The sequence below is a fragment of the Pithys albifrons genome, chromosome 16 (genome assembly GCF_047495875.1).
Source record: "Pithys albifrons albifrons isolate INPA30051 chromosome 16, PitAlb_v1, whole genome shotgun sequence".
Classification (NCBI taxonomy): domain Eukaryota; kingdom Metazoa; phylum Chordata; class Aves; order Passeriformes; family Thamnophilidae; genus Pithys; species Pithys albifrons.
The window spans coordinates 2,648,094-2,665,410 of record NC_092473.1 but is presented as its reverse complement, the minus strand read 5'-3'; the positions used below and the strand labels follow the sequence as shown (position 1 = coordinate 2,665,410).

General features: G+C 51.6%; 1 protein-coding gene across 5 annotated transcripts in view; it reads right to left on the bottom strand.

The window, feature by feature from the left end:
- The window catches only part of CREBBP (CREB binding protein), a 108,530-nt gene extending 97,312 nt beyond the window's left edge, over window positions 1-11,218 (bottom strand). For all 5 annotated transcript variants that reach the window (XM_071571648.1, XM_071571652.1, XM_071571649.1 and 2 more), the window contains exon 1: window positions 10,322-11,218. In XM_071571648.1, the coding sequence (XP_071427749.1) occupies window positions 10,322-10,406 (85 nt within the window). In that variant the 5' untranslated portion in view covers window positions 10,407-11,218. The remainder of the gene's footprint in view (window positions 1-10,321) is intronic.
- Between the last annotated feature and the right edge of the window lie 6,099 nt (window positions 11,219-17,317).

Genomic DNA, 17,317 nt, shown 5'->3' with positions numbered 1-17,317 from the left:
TCACAGTTTTCTGCCTTCCCGGACAACACTTTCAGAAATCAGAATGAAAAAAAAAAGATGTTCTGTTTCCTTCGAAGTCTTCTGAGAAGAAAAAAAAAACCAGACTGTTCTGCATCCTCAAGGAAGAACGTTCTCATCTCTATGACTGTTTGTGGCTGTCACCGGGAGACTTCCCTAATACACATACATATTCAATCAATTAACTTGTTTCAATGTCACCATTCTCCCCCCTTTAACTCAGCCTAGAGAGGTGACAAACATTCTGAGGTGTTTCATTACACGACTTATTATCTCCCACAGCGAGCAGGAGGAGAACAATCAAATTCAGTTTCATTTTTTACTGCACAATCTCTGCTTGAGACCTGACTGAGTTCTGGTGCCCAGCCTGAGTGCCCATGCCTGCAGCAGGCACTGGAGTCACACTGCAGAACTTCCACCGTGCCTTTCTGCCATGCCAGCAGAGCTGCTACATTTCCCTGAGCCCAATTTGGGTTTGTAAGGCTTCTTTCAATCACGCCAGACCCCAGCAGACAAAGCCTCAACAGTTCAGAGCTCCAGCCAGTCCCTAAATTCACTGTCAGGTAGTTCCCCTCAATAGCCACACTGTTTGGTGCAGTCAGCAATTACCACCTCCATTCCAACCTCCTTTCCAGGTCTGAGGATTCTGTAATTCATTGTTTCATAAAAGACAATTACAGCATTTAATGTCTGGAGCAATTAAACCACACATTCATGGAAAATATAAAATTTCCAGTAAGGAAACTTTACGTTGGTGTCTCTGCCTAAGGAGACACAGAACAACTGTGGTGCATCTGACCTTGACTTTCAGCAGAGCAGCAACACTTCTTCAGAACACGATGTTTAACAAGCTGGTTGCAAACGATGGTGAGGAGGGACCTGGCTGGGTCCAGGAGACCTCCCTGGGTGGAGGGTGGTGAGGGGGAATCAGAGATCCAGCAGCAGGATCTGGGGGAGTCCCAGCAACTGGTGGCTTCATAATAAGAGATCTGAATATTTAACTGAATTTATTCCTGCCTGATTGTTTGAACTATTTTCATTTGGGATGACAAAGGAATATGGTCTGGTTTGCTCATTCCTTAGTCAGTGGACTGGTCAAAATTCAAATGTGTCGATCCATGGAAACGAGCCTGACCTTTTGGAATTCTTGGTATTGCCTCCAGGAACCTCATTGGGGTCATTCTCACGGCACTCTGGGCTCACAGACCTGCAGTCAGTCGGGTCAGAAGGGATGTCAGGAGGTCTGTCTGCAGCCCAGCCCCTTGGGCTCCTACCAGAAAGCACCTGCTCCAGCCCCAACCTCCCTGCTAGTCCCACTAAACTCGCTCCAGTTCCTTCAGGACCTTCCCAGGGATGAAAGGGAGCTGGCCAGGCTGCAGTTGCCTGTGTTGTCCTTCCAGCTCTTCTTGAAAGCTGGTGTAACACTTGCCTTCTTCTGCTTTCCTGTGGCTGGGGTTTTAGGGAGGGGGGATTGTGAAGGAAGCATTGCCACTGCCACACTTCCTTTGCAACTTGTCTGCTGGCAAAGCTCAGCTCTCCTAGGTAAGATGAATCCCATTCAGGTACACACAACCAACTAAGCAGTGAAGTTCCAAAAATCAATTAAATTAGATCCATTTTGTGCATTCCAATAGCCCAGGGGGACACTATCACCTTAGAATCCAGTTAATCTGAAGTTAAAGTAGCTTCAAGCTTCTAAAATCTCCCTCAGTCTATTTTTGTAAGACTTCAGCAACTAAGTGACTTTCCAAAACCAAAGCTCCTTAGACAGAGAAAACAATTATGAAACTAACAAAAAAGAATCTCTTCTCTTCCACTCCCTACTGCAATCTGACCAGTATTATTGAGTTATTTAAAAATGCTCCTGACACCAGCCCCAAGAGCCAGGATGGGGAAAATGCCATACCTATAACCTTTATACCATGACTAATGTGTGTGATAACAACCACCTGATACAGGAAAGGTCAACTACCCTGTTCCTGGCTTCTTCCTCACCTCCATGAAAACGGTACAAACAGAGATCCTTCCCTGGTTCCACCCGGTTTAGTCCCCAACCTCTCACACAGTGACTATCACAAGGTCTGCTGTACTTACCCAAACTGTCTCCACCATCTCTATTTTGCTGTGCTCATAATGAAAATACAATCTGTGTTAAAAGTTCAGAAAAACCTAAGATACTGGCTTCTTTCAGGAACAATCCCTGTTTTCAGAGCTATCCTTCCATAAAAACTGGATTGCTTCAATGTTTCCCTATCAATTACAAAGTAATATATAAGGGCACATTAAACACACCTGGCACTGAAGTTTATATAAAGAAACAAATAGGAAAAACATTCAGGTAAGAAGCTGGACACTCATGTCTTCCCAGAGGCCAGAGGGGAATCAAACCAAAATAACCCCCAAAATCTGTGGCAGGAGCCCAACAAGCGCATTCACTCTTGTCTGTTCTTGGATCATCAGGTGGCAAACAGTGGACTGACTCTGCCTTCCTTTGGTCCTACAGAGCCTCTCCAAAACCACTTTTCCTCCTTACCCAAGATGTCTTCACCATTTTCACAGAATCATAGAATGACTTAGGTTGGAAAAGACCTCCGAGATCATCAAGTCCAACCCTTGGGCCAACTCCAGTCCCTTTACCAGATCATGGCACTCAGTGCCACGGCCAAGCTCAGCTGAAAAACCTCCAGGGATGGGGAATCCACCCCCTCTCTGGGGAGCCCATCCCAATGCCTGAGCACTCTCTCTGCAAAAAAGTTTTTTCTGCTCTCCAACTTCAATTTCCCCTGGCAGAGCTTGAGCCCATCGTGCCCCCTTGTCCTATTGCTGAGTGCCTGGGAGAAGAGACCAACCCCCACCTGGCCAGAACTTCCCTTCAGGGAGTTCCAGACAGTGCTGAGGTCACCTCTGAGCCTCCTCTTCTCCAGGCTAAACACCCCCAGCTCCCTCAGCCTCTCCCCACAGCACTTGTGCTCCAGTCCCTTCTCCAGCCTCGTTGCTCTTCTCTGGCCCCGCTCCAGCCCCTCAAGATCTTTCCTGAACTGAGGGGCCCTGTAGCTGTGTCTGCTCTTGGGAGGAACTTTAAATCTCCCCCAGCAGGACCCACAACACAGACACAGTGCCACAGAGCACTCCACAATGGGGCAAACGCTGCCACTGACCAAAAGGCTCCAGGACATTTCTTTGCCATAAGAACAGAAACCTGGACAGAAGGAAAAGGAGGCAAACCAACTGCCTATGGACCGTGAGACACCACACTGGGAACATCAGCTTCCCATGCACAAGATCATCCTGATGAAGATTAAATATTTTAAGGTTCTTGGAGCACATTAACAGAAGTGGCATTGCCTTCTCACCCTAGCACAGACACACACACCTTGTCTGTTGCCCTAATTTTACAGCTGACAGAACACTAAGTTGGGGATGACCCTTTAAAGAGGAATCATCTGAGAATCTGGTAACTAATAGTGGGCACACGCTCCAGGCAGCGTCAGCACAGGAATGCCCCGACCTGGCTCCCACCCCTGACAGAGCCACTGCTGCCCTCCCAGCTGTGCCACCTCCCTGCACAGCTGGCACAGATAATGCTCAGGGACATGAATTACCCTGACAAACAAACCTCAACTGTGACAGTCCCTGGCCATGGGCTTCTTAGTAAATATCTTGTCAGCAAAGGTGGCTCAGATTCTGAGGTGCTCAGCCCCATTCTCCCCACAGTGACTGACAGTGTTGGTGATGAGAACTCAGTTCTGGCTCAGGCAGCCCCTTCTGCTGAAGTTCCCACCTTAATGTACCTTCTCCAACCAAACCACAGAACAGGCCCATTCTGTAAAAACTAAAGTAGGTAAAAATAGGTAAAACTAAAATAGGTAAAAATATACTTGAAGTAAATATTATGAAAGAACCAACCAACCAATCAACCAAAAAATAGGCTAAGCAAGATTACCAGGAAACAGGGAAGTTTTGGGTCTCCCTTATGATGTGTAAGACCTGCAAAAACTGTGTTTCCCTTCTTTTTCATGCCACTTTTTCCTCCCTGTTTCTGATACCAAATTTAAGTGAAATGTCTTTTGCTTGGCACCTCAAATTCAGGTGTACAAGAACATACAAACCAAAACAAACCAAATACACATAAGGAAGTGACAGCAGGTATGTGATTAAAACTAATGATTTTTGGATCTTTCTCTCTAAAAAAGCTTCCAATAACAACTGACAACCCAAAAAGCCCCAATTCCCTCACAAATCTATTTTACTTTAAAGCACTGATTTCAGTGAGATGAGGCTGGTTTGAATAATTCTCATTAATACTTTCCTTAAGGGAGTTTATGAACCTTAGGAAAAAACTTCACAGCTCCTCCAAAACAGACTTACACTCGGTACTTACTGAATTTCAAGCCTCTTGGTAATTTCCCCAGTCCTTTTCTCTGTGAGATGAAACCACCCCGAGGGTGACACAGAAGTGATGTCATCACCAACACCCACTAAATCAGCTCCCAAAGCACCCGTGGTGGCAGAGCTGGGCACAGCAACAGCAGCTCGTGCTCCTTGGGCAGCACACACGGACGGGGGCTGGAATCCAGTATTCCATTTGACTTCTCTCTCTGCACCAGGAGGGAAGCAGCTCCAGTGCCTGGCTCAGCCATGCCCAGATGCAGCAGGGAAAGGATGGGAAACCTGTGGGATTGGGAGGCACATCACCCAGCAAGAGCACTGTCCTCCTGAGGAAGCTCCCACAGCATGAAATGCGACTGGCAGGGAAGAAGATTATACAAATACATACATGCATATTTCCAGATATATAAATAAAAATGTATCCACACACATATGAAGTTATTGCAAGCCAAGGATACTGTATTTATCCAGTGTCACCACTAAGATCCTTATTTCTCAATGGTGGTGAATAAGAAGGGAGGAAAGATGAAGTGAAGCTTTTGAAGAGTACATGTTAATGGCTTTAGATTCTGAGCTATAATTATCAGTGCTAATAGAAGTTTCAGTTTGCTTTTTATTCACACTTTGATTGTGCACAATACCTAATGGTATTTGTTGAGGCATCTCTATTAAGAGAGTTTTCTAAATAAACTATTTAGATTCTCTCTGTATCTTAGACATCTGAGAAGACAGATGGAAAACATAACATATGTTAAAAGGAAGATTTACAAAGCAAAAATTCTTGAAAGTGTAAACCAAATTAGGGTGGAAGTGTCAGATTTCTAAGCTATCCCACATGCTTTCCCACTGCATAAGAACAAATCCCAAAATTGTTCAAACCGTGTTTTTCAATTACCCCTCCACCCTGACTTCACACTGACTTGCAGTATTTTGCTAATAGAGTGAGGGGGTTTGTTCCTGTTCTTCTCTATTAGCAGGTAACAACAGAGAGTAAAATAAATAAACACTAAGAATATGGGGAATTTTTTAACGTGAAGCTGCAGACATAATAACAAAACACAGCATGTTGCTGTAGAAATAATTTATGGCACTGGACGATGACACCGAGGAACGTCCAGCCAGAAGAGAAAGTGAATCATCTGCAGCAGAAAACTGGGAATCATTTTACAATGAGAGATCTCTGGAGCACAGTGACCCCCCCAAGCACAGCCTCTATAAGCACAGCCTCTACTCCTGCCTGCTGCTGGCAGGGCTTCTCCAGGAGCTCTACACCACAGCGTTTACTGAGTTAATTCTAAGCCACAAGAGGCAAGGAATCACTTTGATAAACAACCCAGTACATGTGCAGTTATCACTCAAAACACGCCTTTAAACAAACCGAAGGAAATGGGCACAATGGTCAGACTGTGGCCTGTCTCATACCATCAGGTGGCAGATCACCTGCTCAACTTTTCATCCCACACACATGTGAGTGTCAAACTCCTTGGAAAAATCTATAAAAGCCCCCAGATCCTGTGAAAGTACACAGTCCCCTGCTATCAGCAATGCCTCAGGAACTGGTAAGAATTAGCTGCACTAGACTCTCTAAATGAGCCCATGTCTAATCTTAAAATCTCCTGTTCCAGATCACAACTGCTGGCATCAAGTTATGCGGGTCAGTTACTCCAGGTGAAAGAGAAAATAATCAGCTTGTATCAAACTTACAGCTCAAAGTAAACATTCTTGCTCGGCATCCTCCTGTACCACCCACCACCCCCACCGTTAGACGTAAATGCTACATCTGAAGAAACAATTTAGCCATGAAATATCCGGGTGCGTTTTTCCCTACCCCAGATACTTATGGTGCAAGTTCCACAAAACAGAGGACATTCCCACTGAATAATTACAATTTCTTTACCTACAGCTTTCCAGAAGATGCATTTCTTCCCCAGATTTTCGGCTTATAAATCCAAGTCAGATCATGTCATGGAGTTACCCTCTCCCTTGTTCACGTGAGACGGAGGAGCTGCGACTCTCACTGTCACAGCACACGAGTGACACCAGCTCTGCACAATCCCACAGAGCAAGAGCAGATTACACAGCCTTCCTTGAAGCTTTGCAGCCACACAGCAATGAACCCTTTAAAACATCCATACTAATGCTTCCACATGCCCAAACAAAATCTGGTTTTAGATCATGGAGACGTCACTCCATCTGAAGTCTCGGCTGAGAATGCAAACACAAGCTTAGAAAACCTCGCTGTCTCTCCTTAAGCTACTTTGCTTTTGTCCACCTCTTTTAAACCCAAACCCTAAATCTACTGGAATACACCTATCTGCTTTTTGGCAGGGGAGCAGGATCAAACCAGGCTGTGCATCCACACGAACTCCCTCCTGCGAAGTTGTGTAGCTGGCTGGGAGTCAGGTGGAGCTCTGCTTATCTCGGCACGAAGGAAGGCACGTGCGGCAGGGCCGGCCTTGCCCGGCACCAACCCCGGGCCCTGATGCCAACACGGGCTGGGAGGAGAGCGGGAGCTCCCAGGGATGTCGGCCCGCAGACCCTGCAGCAGCAGCCACGCTGCTCGATCCGTGTGAAAAAATCAACAAACCCCAGACACACGAGAAAGTATGAGGTGAAAATCCGGCTCTAATGGGTTTTTGATGCCGCTTCTCTCACATTCTTCCCAGCTTCACCCACTTCAGGAACTCGTTAGCTCCTGGTGCCGGCAGGGACACCCTCTGCTCTGGCCCAGATTACGCTGGGTCGTTTCTGGAACTGGCGCAGCTCCACAGCAGCACAAGCTGCAGGGAACGTAACAAACGACTTCAGTGCAACCCAGACCCCCCCCTGCAGAAGGGACCACGGTCCTGGGGCACCTGAACACCTCCAGTTTTGCTGCTGCCCCACACAGACACGTATTTCCCAACCCCTGTGCAGCGTTCAGCCCAAGAGCAGCTCAGGAACAATGTGAGGTCTCTGTACACTCTGCTGGAGGACCAACGCCAGCAATGTACAAAATAATCACGACACTCAGCATTAAAATAACACATTGCCATAAGCAGAGTTACTGTATTTCTACTTTCTGTAGGAGTCCCTTGTTTATTCTGCCCCGTGCTGGATGAGAACGTCTCACAACAGCCGCAGAGGAGACAAACGTTTAAGTATGAAAACAACTGCGTATCTAATAAAGCAGTAATTAGACAAAAGCACTACTCCTACCTGGCTAGACAAGGAAAGTCTTTCTCACGGACATTTTAGCACCGGAGCGAGCTTGTTCAACGCAGCGCAGCCACCAGTCTTAACCTCCCTTATTGATACAAAGAGCAGCGTGGCAGCTGCAAAATGGGACTATCGTGAAACTTAACGATGGTCACGGCACCCATTCCTGCTGCCCTTTCATCTCTGCTCCCTTCTCCCAGCTCAGACATTAGATTTAGCTGCTTGGGTTTAACAGGAAAGGCAGTATTTTCAGAACGTAAGCAGACCAATTTCAACGGCACCAACTTTGCCCCGGTACGCTGCGGAGCTATTTTTATCAGAAAGATTAAAGGCAGCTAAAACTTACCCTGACAAAAGGAGTTGCTTAACATCACCGCATCAAAGCATCGAGAGAAACATAAACAAGGCTGAGAAGCTGCTTTCTGCCATCAGCGCCTCGGGTAGGAGCACCGGCAGGCTGCGAGAGCACATCCCTGCCGCAGCACCCAAGGGCGCGGGGCCGCCCTGCGCTCACAGCCCTGCCCACCCGCACGGGGAACGAGCCTCAAACCCACCGCCCCAGCCCCCTCCGGCCCCAAAGGCCACTTCCCAGGCTGCAACAGAACTTTCCCATTTAAGCCTTGGAATCAGGGAGCAGCCTGGTTTCGGTCCAGGAACAGGTTTTTGACAGCAGTCACTACTCCAGCTATTTGTATCACCTGCTACAACGCACAGAAACCACCAGTGATCCTTCCACAAGCAGCACTAAGTGCTGGCAACAAACCGAGAAGCACTTTTCCTAGAAAAATCTCTGAGTGAACAAACATTACTGGCACTCTGGGCAGAGAAGTATTTTTTGCCTGGGGAACACCAGGACGATGACAGAACTCGAGAGACACACTTGTCCAAAATACAGCTTGGGGTCTGCCATCCCCATCCCCATCGGCTCCCTCAGTCCTGCAGAACTTTCTGCAGATGTTGGAGTTCACTCATCCAGAGCTCACCGAGACACACGAGAACTTGCTGAACAGGACGTAATTAAGATTGAGGCATTCCAGAACAGACCAAGTGAACTTCAAAAAAGAAAGGGAAAAAACCCAAGACACCTCTTCAAACACCTTTCACTGGCTACAAGAAGAGCCCAAAATGTCTAGCTGAAGACTTAGAGGCAAACCGTATCCCTCTCGAGTTACTGTGCAGCATTTAGCAGCAACTTCTGTATCAGCCTCCTGTATATTCCACTGTTTCCATGAAAGGGATTAACGCGGTTCAATCACAAGACCTCACCTAGATACTCCGACAAATTCTTACTCTTGATACTGTTTCTTTCTCACTTGTTTCATTTATTTGTAGGCTGAGAAGGAAAGGTTACCGTAAAAAACCCTAAAGGACTGAAAGATCTATAAACTATTGCCAAACGCAGATTGAGCAAGCCGAAAAAACCCACAGAATTTATCAGCTCAATTATAGCCATAATTTTTTTTTCAGTTTGTGAAAACACAGCAGGAATAGCATGACTGACTTATCACTGTCCCTTTCACAAGATTCATTAATCTCTGAAAGCAGAAATGCAAGTCCAACACACTTCGTGTTCCTCTGAAACCACAGTTTCAGTGATTGAAACAGTGGGAGCACCAGCAGACATCGGGCCACGCACACGAGCTCCTGTGCACACACGTGTGTGTTTACAGCGGGCACACGCTTGCTGGAAATGAAACATTCTGATGCATCTTATTATCTACAAACCCATCACAATCGAAGAAAAAGGCAGGTTGGAGACACTCTGCGACACACAGCCCCACTGCCGGGCATTTTGTCACGCAACCAACCCCCAACTGCAATTATAATCTGCAAATCGTTTGGGTTTTAAAGGAAAAATGCTCGGAACTGTTTGAGCCAAGCGCCTTAAACCTGAGTCACAGGTGGGGAGGCAAAAAAAAAGGCAAAGTATTATTGGGGGGTGGAATTGGAAGGTCTTTACGGTTCTTTCCAACCCAAACCATCCTATGATTAAGAAGCTATTAGGGAGTTTGTTCCGTTGGGTGCCGCACGCAGGGGCACAGTGGAAGAGCCTGTACAGGGCTGTTAGCCGTGGGTAACGAGTGGGTTTACACCAGTAGACAGAAACCTTGACCACCTTTCCAAGAAGCCACCTTGAGCTTTAAGTTGAAGAAGGTTAGATTTAGATCAGGTATCAGGAAGGAATTCTCTCCTGCAAGGGTGGGCAGGCCCTGGCACAGGGTGCCCAGAAAAGCTGTGGCTGCCCCATCCCTGGAAGTGTCCAAGGCCAGGTTGGACGGGGCTTGGAGCAATCTGGGCTGGTGGAAGGTGTCCCTGCCCATGGCAGGGGTGGAACGAGGTGAGCTTTAAGGTCCCTTCCAATCCAAACCATTCCATAACCACAACAAGCAGGACGGCCTGGCCCTTCTCTTTCCTTACCCGCAACCCACTCACCTGCGCCCCCCACCCATCCAAACCAGGGGACCTAAAAACGAAGATGGTGGAGGAAAAGAAGGGAAGCCCAACTCAAAAAACGCCTCTTCCAACCGCTATTTATAGCCGGGCCGGCACTCGCCGTTCGGGTCCCGCCCGGTAACTTCGGCCGCGGAGGCCCAGCCCACGCCCGCCGGGAGCCGCGGCAGGCCGGGCAGGCCCCGGCCCCCCCCCGCCGCCGGAGCGCTCGGGTTCGGGGGGGAACAGCGGCCGAGCCCCACCCGAGCCCCCCCCGCGGCCTTACCTGTGCTATCGCTGGCGGAGAAGCCCGGCGAGTTGAGCTTGGCTCGCTTGGGGTTGGGCGGCCCGTCGAGTAAGTTCTCCGCCATGGCGGCCGAGGCGGCGGGGCCGGTCTCGCTGCCGGGGGGTGCCCGCGGGGGTGCCGAGCTCGCCGTGCCCGCCGCTCGGGAACCCAACAGCGCCGCTCAGTGCCCGGCCGGCCGCCCCCGCTCCCCCATGCCGGGCCGCCGCAGGCCGCAGGGAGGAGGGCTCGGGGCGGGGAGCGCAGGGCCCAGCGCCCCCTCCCTGCCGGCCGCGCTCCTCCCGGGCGCTCCCCCCGCCGCGGTGCCCGGATGGCGGCTCAGCCCGTCACTCGGGGCGCATTCCGCCCCCCCACACGCTCCCCTCGCCTCGCCCCGTCCCCTCCCCTCCGCGGCGGCGGCGGCTTCGCCCCGGCCCCCGCCCGCCGCCCGCCCGCGGCCGAGGTAGGGGAGGGAGGGAGGGGGCGAGCGAGAAGGGAGAGCGGCGGGGGGGGTGGGGGGAGGAGAGAAAGGCGGGGGGGGGGAGTCAGAGGCAAAAATTAAAAAAGAAAAAATTAAAAAAATTTCCTTAAAAAGCGTAAAAACGCGCCGACCCCCTCGGAAAAAACGCCCCCCCCCCAAAAAAAAAAAAGAAAAAAAAAACAATGAGCGCGGCTCGCGGCGGCTCCCGGCGGCGGCTCCGGCGGCGGTCGGTCGGTCGGGTCGGTCGGTCGGCGCGGTCGGTTGTCCCCGGGCGGCCGCGCCCCGCGGGCTCGCGCCCCGCTGCGGCCCCGCGGTGGGCTCGGCGCGGCTGCCCCGTGCGGCGGCGGGGCGGCCCCGCTGCCCCGGCCCGGCCCGCTCCGCCCGCGCCGCGCTCCGGCTCCGCGACAAGATGGCGGCTGTTGATTCCTCAATTAAAAAAAAAAAAAAAAGTTGGTGCTTTTTTTTTTTTTTTTTTTTCCTCCCTCTTCTCTTTTCCAGCGCCCTCGCGGGGGCGGGCCCTGCGCGTCGCGTCAGCGCGTTTGCTGCTCCGCCTCCCGCCCGCCGGAAGCGCCCGGCGCCGGCCGAGGGTGCTGCGGGTCCTGCGGGCCGGGGGCAGCGCGGAGCGGCCACCGGCACCGGCCCCACTGCAGCCCCGGCCCCACGGACCGAGCCCGCCGACCCGGCACAGGGTTCCGCCTGGAGCGCACTGCGTGCTGCCGGCGGGGCGCCAGAGCTGCCCCTCAGCGCTGTCTGCCCCGACTTCGTAGCCCCTCAGGTGCCTCAGCGCCGCCCTCGCAGTGTCCCCCTCAGTCCCCCCACAAACTCCCCCCTTAGTCCCCCCACAAATTCCCTCCTCAGTCTCCCCACAAACTCCCCACCGAGTCTCCCAAAAATTCCCCCGAGTCTCCCCACAAACTCCCCCCTCAATCCCCCCACAAATTCCCTCCTGAGTCCCCCCACAAATTCCCCCCGAGTCTCCCCAAAAATTCCTTCCTGGGTCTCCCTACAAACTCCTCCCTCAGTCTCCCCACAAGTTCCCCCCTCAATCCCCCTACAGTCTCTCCACAGTCCCCCTCAGTCCCCTCCCAGTCCCCCTCAGTCCCCTCCCAGTCCCCCCCAAATTCCCCCCCAGTCTCCCCCAAACTCCCTCTTCAGTTCCCCCACAAACTCCCCCCACAAACTCCCCCTTCAGCACCACCCCCCCAAATCCCCCCTCAGTTCCCCCTCAGTCTTCCCCCAAACTCCCCCCTCAGTCCCCCCATGGATGGCTCAGTGCCCCCCACAGTGTCCCCCTGCAGTCCCCCTCAGATTTTGCCCCCAGGTCTCTCCTGCTCGCTCCTGTCAGGGGCTCCCCCCTCAGTACCCCACAGCCCCCTCAGGCCTTCCTCTTCTCAGTGTCCCCTCGCAATGTCCCCTGCCCATCTCCCCTCAGGTGTCTCAGTGTCCCCTCGCAATGTCCCCTGCCCATCTCCCCTCAGGTGTCTCAGTGCCCCCCTCACAGTGTCCCCTGCCCATCTCCCCTCAGGTGTCTCAGTGCCCCCCTCACAGTGTCCCCTGCCCATCTCCCCTCAGGTGTCTCAGTGCCCCCCTCACAGTGTCCCCTGCCCATCTCCCCTCAGGTGTCTCAGTGTCCCCTCGCAATGTCCCCTGCCCATCTCCCCTCAGGTGTCTCAGTGTCACCTTGCAGTTTCCCCATCTCCCCTCAGGTGTCTCGGTGTCACCTTGCAGTTTCCCCATCTCCCCTCAGGTGTCTCAGTGCCCCCCTCACAGTGTCCCCTGCCCATCTCCCCTCAGGTGTCTCAGTGCCCCCCTCACAGTGTCCCCTGCCCATCTTCCCTCAGGTGTCTCAGTGTCGCCCTGCAGTTTCCCCAACTCCCCTCAGGTGTTTCAGTGTTGCCCTGCAGTTTCCCCATCTCCCCTCAGGTGTTTCAGTACCCCCTTGCAATGCCCCCTCCAAGTCTCCCCACATTCCCCCCTTCCTGCCTCAGTCCCCTCACAGTCCCTTCCCAAACACTCCTCTCAGTCTCCCCGCAGTCCCCCCACAAACTCCCCTCAGTGCCACCACCGATGGCTCGATGCCCCCTCCCAGTGTCTCCTCCCAGTGTCCCCTCTCAGTCCCACCACAGATGTCCCCTCTCAATGGCCCCCTCACAGCCACACCCCTCACAGCATCTCCTCTCAGTCACCCCTAGTCCCCTCAGTTCTCCTCTCAGTCCTCCTACAAATGTCCCCTCTTGGTCTCCCCTCACAGCAACACCCCCAGTCTCCCCTCTCAGTTTCCCCTCAGTTCCCCCTCAATTTCCCCTCTCAGCCCCACCACAAATGTCCCCTCTTAATGTCCCACTCACAACCAAGCTCCCCCCTGAGTGCCCCCCTCTCCCCCGTCCCCTCAGGGCAGCCACACAATCAGAGCTGACCCACTCTCACAACAATCCCAGCCTCACTTATGCTCTGTCTAGACAGACTTCCCCAGCCCCAAACAGGTTTAGAAGACTGGAGCTCATTCACTTCCATGGATTTCCATACTGGTTCCCAACCAGAGAAGCAGGTCGTATAAGCCCCGGTGACGTGTGTGGCAGCAGAGCTACCTGTACCCAAACTGGTTGCTTGGGGCTGTTTTCATCACCTTCATGTTGGAATGTCCTCGAAGGGCAGCCAGAACGGGAGGAGAGGGAGGAGGAAGGCACTGAGACAATCCCCAGGATGTGTTGACAAGCTCCATAAGCTGAGGTGGATTCATCAGCAATAATGTATTGGTTTAAAGGAGATCTTTCTTCCTTTGCAAAGAGTAAGTCTGCCTTTTGTTTACTGCAAAACTCCAATGCATTACATTTACTTCTACATTTACATGCATTTCATTACATTTACTTGCAAATTCTGTATTTATTTACATGGTGCCTGTCCTTGCTGAGGTCTGTCTGTAATCGCTTGGAGGTCTCACAGGCCTCTGCTTCTATCACTGTGTTACTCTTTAGTTAAACAAGTGAGGGCTCCTGCTTTTGACTGCTTTAATTTCCTTCAAAAGCAGTGAGATACCAGCCGTTTCAGGATGTCTCAGTGTGGGACAGGGTTCAGTGTCTCACAGCAGCTCCAGACATAGAATCATAGAATGGATTGGGTTGGAAAAGACCTCCGAGATCATCAAGTCCAACCCTTGGTCCAACTCCAGGCCCTTTACCAGATCATGGCACTCAGTGCCACGGCCAAGCTCAGCTGAAAAACCTCCAGGGATGGGGAATCCACCCCCTGTCTGGGCAGCCCATTCCAATGCCTGAGCACTCTCTCTGCAAAGAATTTCTTTCTGATCTCCAGCTTCAATTTCCCCTGGCAGAGCTTGAGCCCATCGTGCCCCCTTGTCCTATTGCTGAGTGCCTGGGAGAAGAGACCAACCCCCACCTGGCCAGAACTTCCCTTCAGGCAGCTCCAGACAGTGCTGAGGTCACCTCTGAGCCTCCTCTTCTCCAGGCTAAACACCCCCAGCTCCCTCAGCCTCTCCCCACAGCACTTGTGCTCCAGTCCCTTCTCCAGCCTCGTTGCTCTTCTCTGGCCCCGCTCCAGCCCCTCAATCTCTTTCCTCAACTGAGGGGCCCAGAACTGAACATAACACTCAAGGTGTGGCCTCCCCAAGGCAGAGTCCAGGGGAAGGGTCACTGCCCTGGGCCTGCTGACCACACTAGTTTTGATGCATGAGAGCAACAGCTTTTGTCCAGCAGTGTTTTGTTGTGGTATAAGGCATTTATTCCAGTTTAGGTTAAGGGAAGATGTTTTGCTGTGGGTGGGAAGTGGGTCAAACTGTCAGGCATAGCTGAGGACAGCAGTGCCCTTTGCTGGCTGCTGCTTAGAGTTTTTAATTTAGTTGGTGTATTTTGAACTGCAGCCTGGATCACTCTTTCTATTTGCCTTTCCCTTTTCAACCTCTACAACCTGGAGTAGTGAAAGCTGTCCCTGCCCATGGCAGGAGGGTGGAACAAGATGGGCTTTATGGTCCCTCCAACCCAAACCAGTCTGTGAGCAAACCAGGCAGTCAGCAGTAAGACAAGGGGGCACGATGGGCTCAAGCGCTGCCAGGGCAAATTGAAGTTGGAGAGCAGAAAAAAATTCTTGCCAGAGAGAGTGCTCAGGGATTGGAATGGGCTGCCCAGAGAGGGGGTGGATTCCCCATTCTTGGAGGTTTTTAAACTGAGCTTGGCCGTGGCACTGAGTGCCATGATCTGGTAAAGGGACTGGAGTTGGACCAAGGGTTGGACTTGATGATCTCGGAGGTCTTTTCTAACCCAACCCATTCTGTGATTCTATATGATTATGTCAGTTATGGAATTGCTGGAACACCTGACACCAGGAGCCCCCATAGCTTTAGCTCCCCTTCCCTGCTGCTGCTCTAACTCTGCAGCTCTGGCACGAAGTCAGGATGGAGATTTACCACTGGGGACAGGTCCTGAGTGGTGTCACAGCTACCACCTGGATCCAGAGGCTGTTCATGTTGCCTGGTGCTGGACAGCACACCGGTGTCACACCAGCACTGTGACTGACCACACAGCCACTGAGCAAGGGACCCTGACAGCCCCACCGCGGCGACAGGAGCTGCTGTGTCAGGGCCTGAGAGGGATCCCCACGTACTTGGTGTTGGGAAGGGGGAGCAGAGCAGAGGACAAACGGAGGCTGTGATTCCTCTTCCATTAGGTGGGAGAACTCCTCCATCTTTGCAGCAAGTGCCAGGCTTGCCGTGCTGGGGAAACCAGAGGGGGACTGAGAGTCCCAGGAAGAGGGTGGGAGGGGAAGGAGGGGCTGTGGAGGGATGGAATCCTTTACCCCAGGCAGTAGGGGCAGAGGAGGAGGATCCTGTTGCTGCTGGGTCCTGCAGCTTCCCCATGGCATGATGTCCCTTCGGGATGGCCTCAATTGCCCCTTGCCATGAGATCAGAACAGCACCAGGTTGACAGCAGGAGGGAGAGGAAAGTGTTGGCTGTTATCCACTGTCCCTGGAAACAGGGCTATGATTAAATACCCCCAAAGCCTGAGTTCTGCAGTGCCCAGGGTAGCACAGCCCTTTGGTATCAGTATTGCAGGAATCAGATGACCTCAGTTCCTGGTAATGCCAAACACAGAAGAAGCTGAAATAGAGTAGGAGGATTTTGTGAAAAGAAACTCTTTGAAAGACACTATATAACAAACATACCAGGATTCAGTGTGGACCCCAGTGCACAACTCCCTGCTGCCTGAGCTGATGGCTGAGCCCTTGCTTGGATTCCTGAGGCCTTCATCCTGGTGAAGCAGGTGCTTAATGGATAACTCCTTTATTCAGGGACTAGTTCCAAGAGAAATTGCATAATAAAATCTGCACTGCTGCAACCCATCACCAGACTTCCTGTCTCCAGAACTAAGCTGCTTAAAGACACAGTTCTTGAGATCCTTTACCTTCCTTCCCTGCCCAAAACAATGGAAGTATCATTTCTATAGCTCGTGACCTCAAAACCTTACAGGCAAACAATTAGCAGTGTTTGAATAACTTCTGAGGAGCTCTGCCCTGTAACTTGTAGTCACCGTGGCATCATCAGAGCAGTTGCCATTGGGAATGGGAGTCTGGTTTTCCTGGTGATGTTATGTCCCAGCACCTGGATGCCTTACCATCCCCATGTGCTGCCAAAGCTGTCCCAGGAAAAGGAGAAGCCCAGAGCCTGTTGCCTCCTCTCCCCTCAGCCACTGCAGAAGGTGCTGCCTGTTCTTTCTCCAAGCACGTCTGGTTACACACACCCTGCACTCATGGGATTGTGGAGCAACTTTCTGTGAAATAACTGTTGTTTCTGGCTTCTGATTTTCATTGTATGTGTGAATTCCATGGTGTGCAGGAAGTGGTGGTAACCCAGGACCGCAATCACAGCGCTGTTTTGTGTTCAGCTGGATGTCTTTGCACTTCTGCAAACCCTCAGCTCCTTGGGCTGCGGAGCCCAGTGCATGTCCCAGAGGGTCTCCTTGCTTCATTTGATGCAAAAAAGGTGTTTGCAGGTGGCTGAACAAGTTCTGGAAGTGCCATCCTGTCATCTAATGCTATCAAGCACTGGCCAGAGCTGATTCTGATTCTGCTCTACTTTTCAGTGTGTATTCATTAATTCAAGGCCATTTCTTACCTACTTGTTGAGAGTCTACTGGGGACTGGATGCAGACTTGGACATTACTGTGAAGTGCTCAAATTCCTGTCTATCATCTGGCAAGCCCATCCTCTCTCCGGGCACCACTCAGGTGTGGAAGAATCCCCCATGTAACAAGTAAGGCTGCCTCACAGAAGTGAGAAGAACAGTTTAGGAAGAACACATCGTCTCCTGTCATCAGCATAATCATATCTGTCACTCCGAGGGGTCCTTCTTATGTCCCAAAAGTGAAGCCTTTTAGCTGGAGTTGGCCTGTATTTTTGCCATGCCTGACAAACTATTAAGAAAAGTCTGTATAAACCTGTTTTAGCACTCTCACCCCAGGTTGCTGCATGATAAACCATAGTTTGCACTTTATCTGAGAGACAACAG